The 8721-nt window shown below is 32.0% G+C and overlaps 1 protein-coding gene across 1 annotated transcript in view; it reads right to left on the bottom strand.

The window, feature by feature from the left end:
• LOC107692264 (eukaryotic translation initiation factor 4 gamma 1-like) overlaps positions 1 to 8721 on the bottom strand; it is a 54327-nt gene that overhangs the window by 9678 nt on the left and 35928 nt on the right. Inside the window, exons 14-19 of the mRNA XM_016491226.1 lie at positions 6521 to 6852; positions 4767 to 4878; positions 4579 to 4693; positions 2948 to 3129; positions 1388 to 1512; positions 1025 to 1197 (exon numbers count right to left, since the gene is read on the bottom strand). Coding sequence (XP_016346712.1) covers positions 1025 to 1197; positions 1388 to 1512; positions 2948 to 3129; positions 4579 to 4693; positions 4767 to 4878; positions 6521 to 6852 — 1039 coding nt within the window. The remainder of the gene's footprint in view (positions 1 to 1024; positions 1198 to 1387; positions 1513 to 2947; positions 3130 to 4578; positions 4694 to 4766; positions 4879 to 6520; positions 6853 to 8721) is intronic.

Here is an 8721-nt window from a genome sequence, read left to right as displayed (position 1 = left end):
AAACAACAACAATTTAAAGCAGTATTGTTTTTATGCTTAAACCCTTTTTCGTCTTTGACCCATATATATATTTTATATATATATATAAACCATTAAAATATTTAAAAAATAATACAATTACTTAAAAAAAAAAAAAAAAAACTACATATAATAAAAAAAAATAATGAAAATGACAAACGCAAAAAAAAGAATTAAGGTTAAAGTGGAAACTGAAAATATAAAAATAGTCTAATTCAAAACATTAACAAAAAATAATAAACTATTATAGTTTTTTGTTAATATTTTGAATTAAATTTGATTTGTATATTTTCAGTTTTTCAGTATTTTCAGTTAGTTTATACTAAAATAACATGTAATAAATTATAGTTATTATAGTTAACTAGAACCATAAAAAATATTATAATAACTTGAAATAAATGTTAACTAAAAAAAAAAAAACTAAACTTGACAAATAAAATAAATACAAATTATAAAGCACACAATAAAACTGTGTGCCTGACCTAATTATAATCATTATATTTATTATATTAAATAAATATACATATATAAAACCATAAAAAATATTTTTGCTACTTAAAATATTTTTTTAAATCTTATTTTATTTCAGCTACTTGCCAAGGCAACGTTTTTTCATTTTTGTTTAGTTTATTTTGAAGTGCTAAAATACTTAAAAAAAATAAAATAAATGAACTTAAATTAATTAATAAAAATGAATAACAATTATATAAACATTTATATAAACAAAAACTAAAAATGACAAAAAATGCATAAAATTTTAAATATAAGTGAAAACAGAAAATATATTAAAAGAAATCAAATTTAAATAGAAACAAAAACTAAAATAATTTAGCAATGATGAATAAAATAAATACATAATTAATAAAAAAAGACAAAAAAAGACAAACAAAATTTCTAAAACTTTAAAATTAAAGTGAAAACAGCAAAAATAAAGAAATAAATCAAATGCAAAATATTAACAAAACTATAATAGTACACACACACACACACAGATGACGTGCCTCACCCTTTGTAGTATTGATGTGTGGATAGTGTTTGTGTTTTGACAAGCTGGTGAAACAGTAAACCCATGTGTTCTCTAGCAATGGTGCTGCGCTCCAGCGTCGACTCGATTCCCGTCCGAACGAACACAGACAGCAGAGACGAGCAGCTCAGCTCACTGACGCACTGCAACGCTTCCTGCAGGAGCGGAGGAGCAGCAGCAGCAGCAGACGTTACAAACAGACCATATAATGAGGGGTGTGTGTGTGTGTGTGAGTGTGTGTGTGTGTGAGTGTGAGAGTGAGTGAGTGAGTGAGTGTGTGTGTGTGTGTGTGTGTGTGTGTGTGTGTGAGAGAGTGAGTGAGTGCATGTGAGTGTGTGTGTGTACCTTCATGTCATTGATGTGCAGATACTCCTCGATGATGGCAGTGGACTTCTTCTCCAGCTCGTCCTCCGTCAGCTCCGGTTTGGATGAAGCAGGTGGAGGAGTGGGAACAGTTTCTCTCTTCACTGCTTAAACAACACACATACAACAAAACCTGTAAAACCTCATAACAGTATGTTTTTTTTTTTTACGTTACATAAAAACAGGAATAAGTAATTCTGAAGTCAATTATATTGCAATGACAGACACTTGTAATACTAATACTGTAATAATAACTAATGTTGCAATATTAATGGTAATATTAATAAATAATAATGCTAATTTTGCAATAAAATAAAATGAAGGGCTAGAGTTTCCCAAACTGGGATTTGTGAGGGAGCTGCAGTAGTTGATGAAAAGTTGATAATTAATTATATAATAAAATTTTTTTTGTTTATTTAAATATAATAAAAGTAATAAACAATCTATTAATATAATAATATTTAATAAAAAAAAAATAAAAATATTTAGAACCTATCAGAACTAATATTGCAGTATTACTATTACTGCAATATTAATATTAATAGATAATAATATTAATATTGCAATAATAATAATAACAATTTTGGTCTGAGTATTGGCGCTGATGTCCTGATTTTCTGAAATCTATTTGGATTTTGATTTGAAATAAATATCTGAAAAAGGATTGATATTAGACTGCTCAAATAAATATCACGACTACTTAAAAAAAAAAACATTTTTAACCCAGTCCTTCTAAAAAGAGCTACTTTTAAATAATGCAAAAAATGACCTGAGCTAGAAACCAAAACACAAAATAAAATCCAAATATAATTTTCTTAACTATAATGACCCTGTACTGCACAATGCTTTTGGTCACTAAACCCGTGATTAGTGCTGGGCGGTATGACCAAAAATTTATATCACGGTATTTTTCAAAATTATACCGGTTTCACGGTACATGACGGTACTGTTTTGTACTCATTTATTGACGAGTCGGCTGCGGTGCTTCTCTGCCGCTCACTGCACAGAACAGACGCCGAGAGAGGCGACACTTCTCCGGGAAAGTCAGACCTCGCGTTTGCGGGACAGCACTGGCGAAATCTTCTAACTCAACCATAGCTAAGGTTTATCCAGAAAAGTCGCTAGGTTTGTCAGTATGAATATTCTATGGAAAAAAGCCGCTAAAAGGGTCTGAAAGTTGCTAAATCTAGTGCTAAAATCGCGCTCGTGTGTGTGAGACGCGGGAGCTGATGGCAGGGCCGGTGGATATTTGTGGCGGTCAATGTGGATATTGTGGATGAGTTCTTCTGTGTCATCACGTTCTATTAGTTCTACAGCTTCAGTTTCGGAACGTTCACGCTTAGTAACACATACAGCTGTTCCCTCACCACAGTGCAACAGTGAAAAGGGACCCCTTTCAAACAGTGACGCGTTCCGAACGTTGTTTAAGCGACATATGCCGGTATTGCGGTATTTTAAAAATTCATATCATAACAAATAATTCGGTATGAACCGGTATACCGCCCAGCACTACCCGTGACCTCTGACCCCGGTTCAGCGTACCGTTGCTGCGCTCTCGTTCTCTCTCGTCTGTCATGCTGGAAACGCGCCGCAGCATCTCAGCGGGACGCTGCTCTCGATCTCGACTCCTCTCCTTTTCCCGGCTGAAGCTGCGCTTGCCGACCGCGGGACGGTTCCGGTCCATCCGCTCGAAACGATCGCTGCGTTCCCGACTGGAGCTACTCCTGACAGACAAACACAGACACAAACCTTCAGTCGAAGCACAGAAGAATCCTACAACAGTGCTATTTTATTATTACTACAGTTTTTGTTTTTATTTTAAATTTTCGAATTTGACTTTAAAATTGTAATACTTTCATGTATTTTTATTTATTTATATATTTATAATTTTATCAGCATCAAAGCCTATATTCAAGGCAAACTCAAGAATAATACGTTTTAAAATAGTCTTAATAACAATACTTCATTTGTAAAGTAAAACAATTATTTAAATATTTAAAAATAAGAACACACACAAAAAAAAAAACAAGACACTAAAATATAAGGTAAAAATAAAATGTCTACTTGCATGTCATGTGACAGTGTTTATTAATATTTTAAATTTGTTTTTGTTTTTATATTTTCAATTTTAATGATTTTAATTTTGAAGTTTCAATAATTTGATGTATTTTTTTATTTATTTATTTTTCCTTTTAGGCCATATCAGCATCAAAAGATAAAAAAAACCAGATAAAAAATAAATTAAATGTTCAAATATTTAAAAAACACCTTTACAAACAATTCAAAATAAAATAATAAATAAATAAAAATAACATTGATATACAATTTTTCAAATGAATAACTGATCAAAAATTCTAATATTCTTCCAGTTTTTTTTAAATGTCAATTAATGTAATTTTAGTAAAAATGTTTCCTAGTATCATTAATAGCTGGGCATTCTAACAAAACATTTTTAATTCATTTTTAATTAGATTAATTCATTTTTAATAAGTTTTGCTTTTTTAAACGTCTACTGTTATTATTTTTATATGTCTAATTTTAATTTTAATTTTTCCGTTTTAGATTTACTACATCAAGCTCGACGAAGTGAAAATGAGAAACGTTTTATTTCAGTTAACATTTATTTTTTAAATAAAGAAAATGTTTTTTTTTTTTATGCATTTAGTTAACTATAATAACTCTGATTGATATATACATTTAAAATATTGTAAATATATTTTACATATTTGATGTTATTTCAGTTAATTTCATTTCAAGAAACAAATGTTTCATTATAAACCCGAGAGTTCCGGTGCTTGATTCTGATTGGCTGAGCCGCGTTCGAAGCTGTTGTAAATTACTCTACAAACACACACCTTTGTTTACGTTTGTCTGTTGCTCGACAACCACTTTGTAGCAACCACAACTGCTTCTGAGGCGCTACATTGTTTGGTGGAAGAATACTGTTTTTATTAATATCATTACACTTTATTTGCTCCGTTTTATTCTGTGAAACCTTACTACGTATATGGAATAACCGTTTTATAAAAGCAATAAGTCGTGCCCAAGAACGCCCCTTAGCTGTTATAAATCCACTGTAAACCACGGCTTCTTAGGGCTTATTGCTTTATTTAATGGTTTTCGATAAGCATAATAACCCTGTCCAGCCAGAATCCCTGTGTGTGACCTCTGACCTGTGAGGAGCCCTCCTGTCAGAGTCGATGTTGGTGGATGATGATGAAGAGGAGGAGGAAGGCTGCTGAAGTGCTGAAAATCGATTCAAAGTGCTGGTACGACCAGAATCCTGGGCTGTAAAACACATTAGAGTCACACCATGTCTGAATATGTGTGCATAATACATCAGACGTGTACAAACACTCACCGCTGTCGCTGGGTTTGGCTCCTGAGCCTCCGCTGCTGCCTTTGCCCCAACTGCCCCACGAGCCTTTACCTCCAGGGGCAAGAAGCTGATTATTGAAGTCCAAAGCGCCCGGCTGCACGACACACACACAAACAGCATTAGTGCTCAATGATAACAGTGAGTGTAAGTCAGAGAGTATCAAAAACTGGGGAAAAAATAAATAAAAACAAAACTATGTAGACATATTAAATAAATAACATGAACAAAAACTACTAAACATGACAAAAACACAACAAAATTACTAATATTTTACAATTAAGATGAAAAACTGAATCAAAATACTAATAAAAACTACAATAGCAACTCAATCACACTAACATAACACTGCAGGGGGTTTGAGAGTAAATGAAAAGCTAAAAATTTTAAATTAAAAAAAATAATATTTCAAATATTTAAATATTTTAAAATAAATGTTAAAAGTGTAATATTTAAAATAAAGAATGAAACACAAAAAATTATAAAAATGTAAGTTAAAATTAATATATATTTTACCATTAACCGACATCAGAGAACATGCGAGTGTTATTAACTTATTGAAACAATTTAAATTATAAATTATAATAATTTTCTTAATTTTTTAACAATCTTAAAAACTGTAACCTAAAGTAGTAATTCAAATATATTTACAAACTACAAGTTAAAAAAAATGAATACCTCTCATCAATTATATTTTTGTAAAATATATAATTTAAATAATTCAATTATGTTAATAATATAAAAATTCTATCGAAGTTATTTTTTGTTAACTAAAACTAAAACTATTAAAACATTTTTGTTAATTGAAAACGAGATAAAAACTAAATTAAAATCAGAAATGTTGCTTTGGCAACTAACTGAAACAAGGTTAGGTTGATGCACTAAAAACTGGAAATAAAAACTAAAACTGAACTAAAACTAGAATTTAAAAAAAAAAAAAATTCAACCTAAACTTAGTATTATTAAAAACCAAAAAGTACTAAAAATGACCAAAGCACACAAAGACTTCAAAGAAAGAAATTAAACTAAAATTAAAATAAAAACCGAAAGTATAAAAATAAATGTTAATTCAAAACATTAATAACTGTAATATTATAGAAATAATACAACAATAACACTGACATTTATAAATTAATATTAATAATAGAGTAATATGTTAAGTCTTAAGTCGCTGGGGTATATTTGTAGCAATAGCCAACAATACATTTTATGGGTCAAAATTATTCTTTTATGCTTTATGCCAAAAATCATTAGGATATTAAGTAAAGATCATGTTACATGAAGATAGTTTGTAAATGTCCTACTGTAAATATATCAAAACTTAATTTTTGATTAGTAATATGCATTGCTAAGAACTTCATTTGAACAACTTTAAAGATGATTTTCTCAATATTTAGATTTTTTTTGCGTCCTAAGATTCCAGATTTTCATATAGTTGTATCTCAGCCAAATATTGTCCTATCAGAACAAACCATACATCAATGGAAAGCTTATTTATTCAGCTTTCAGATGATGCACAAATCTAAATTTCACAAAATTGACCCTTATGACTGGTTTTGTGGTCCAGGGTCACATATTTAATATGAATATAACATTTCTACCAGAGTTCTTACAGTAAATGTTACTATCCATGGTACATTTCTATAACAGTTCTTTCTATAAACCTTCTTCTATAATTGATTATTAATTGTTTAAGTGATTCAGGTGTGACTGATGGATGTACTGGAGGGGAATCAGACCTTGGTGATCTTGCTGAGGCGCGTGGGGTCGATGGGTCTGTTCTTGGTGGAAATGGGCACCGTGTTCCAGCCGTCATCAGGGGCCTGGTTGCCACGGGAACCGGGTGTGTGGGGGCCTCCACGGGGCCCCATCCCTCCTCCTCCTCCTCCTCCTCCAGCTCCTGCACTGCGGCTGTCCTTCTTGGACAGGAGTTGCTGCTGAACTTTGACCTGCTCTCGGTGCTCCTCCAGCTCTGCTTCCTTGTGGATCTGCTCGATGGTCTTCGGCCCCAGATCTCCTCGCCGCGGGACCCAGTTATTCTGAGGGACGCCGCGAGAACAAGAGCTCATTACTAGAGATGCACCGATCGATCACACACAGAAAGTTATGCATACCGCGGTAGTAAAATAAGACATTTATAATATAGGAGTTAGGTATGCAACATGCACAACCAAAATATTTCAACACGATTGCAATGTGCTTACCCGTTCATAAAGACAGTGTTTTTGAACGAATCAAACGAGTCAATGATTCAGTAACCCGTTCATAAAGACAGTGTTTTTGAACGAATCAAATGAGTCAATGATTCAGTAACCCATTCATAAAGACAGTGTTTTTGAACGAATCAAATGAGTCAATGATTCAGTAACCCGTTCATAAAGACAGTGTTTTTGAACGAATCAAATGAGTCAATGATTCAGTAACCCGTTCATAAAGACAGTGTTTCTGAATGAATCGGCCATTTGAACGAATCTGTTGAATGAAGGACTAAATGACTCACTCATTCAAACGGTAATTTGACGCCACCTACTGGTTTGGTTTCATATTTAAAACTATCGTTGCTTTTCCCCCAACATTTCTTATTTGTGTGTTTAAAAAATATTTAAAACATTAATCTTATAAAATTCTTTATGCATTAAATTTTTGCAGTGTAAATGCATTTATGGCACCTCTGCTTCATCAAACAGTCTGTAAATACATCTAATACTTCAGATGCAGCTTCTGTGTTTGCTGCAGTGGAAAGATGCTGATACTGATTTAATTTGAATGGTAACAGCTCAACAGTTTCTTATTATTCCTAATTAAAAACAACGTAAGAATTTGATGCGAAAGATGACATTTAATAAGGTTAGTGAAAAAATTATAATTTAAGAAACGCAGTGGGAAATGTCATCGGTTTTGTTATACACAGCAACTCCTTTTTAGTTAATTGCTATTTCTACCTCTTTTCTAGTCACAGAGCACTTTGTTTTGAGAGTTGTTTAAGTGAGAGAACATCTGCAACTTTGTCCAGATTGGGGAATCGTAATGTTTAATAATTTTTTACTACGTAAATAATTTTTTTTGCATTGAAAAAAGTATAGATTTTTGTTTGAATATGCTGTCAATTATAGTTTTTAGAAAGAAAATCTGAAAAAACTGGTATCGGCAGGTCACACTTACAAAAAAAAATCGGAAATCGGCCAAGAAAATTGCAATCGGTGCATCTCTAAACATTACACTGAAAATAAGCTGGAATTTTCCCTTATTTTCCCACTGAGTCACTCTATTATTCCCTCCCTCTCTTATGCGCTTCAGTTTTGCTTCAGCAGAAATGAAACTAATCGTGTGTGAGTGACACACACATGAAGTGAGTTTCCTAAGAACACACTAGAGAGACATTACTGCCACACTGCTGCAATCTATACGGGAAATATCTATACAGAAAACTATTCACTAACATTCAAGTTTCTAGTTTTATCCTGCACCAAAAAAAAAAGTTCTGCTTTTATAATTTTTCATCAAAATGTAACCCCACTCTTACACATTACAGAAATCAAAACACTGCGTTAAACCCGTTTCACTTTTAAAATGTGATTTACACTAACATCAAATGTTTGAAATAATTACTATTTTTTGATGTTTTTGATAAAAGTCTCTTCTGCTCACCAAGGCTGCATTTATTTGATAAAAAATACAGCAAAAATACTGAAATATTACAATTTAAAATAAACAAATAGATTTTCCAAAAGGCTTATACTTCGTTGAATAAAATGAGCGCTTCACGTTTCAAAATTAAAATGCAGCGTGGGTGTTTTTATATGAATGTATATTTGAAAAGAACCGACTGTCTTCAGAAAAGCTTCGATGTCATTTTCATTTCGTCTTTCCTGTAATGCCTGATAGAGTTTGTGAGCAGCGCTTATTTGATTACAGCCTTTACCGGGGAAACAACTATATC

The sequence above is a fragment of the Sinocyclocheilus anshuiensis genome, unplaced genomic scaffold (genome assembly GCF_001515605.1).
Source record: "Sinocyclocheilus anshuiensis isolate Anshui unplaced genomic scaffold, SAMN03320099.WGS_v1.1 scaffold402, whole genome shotgun sequence".
Classification (NCBI taxonomy): domain Eukaryota; kingdom Metazoa; phylum Chordata; class Actinopteri; order Cypriniformes; family Cyprinidae; genus Sinocyclocheilus; species Sinocyclocheilus anshuiensis.
Note: the sequence above shows the minus strand (reverse complement) of the source record. Positions and strands in the feature narration are given on the sequence as shown.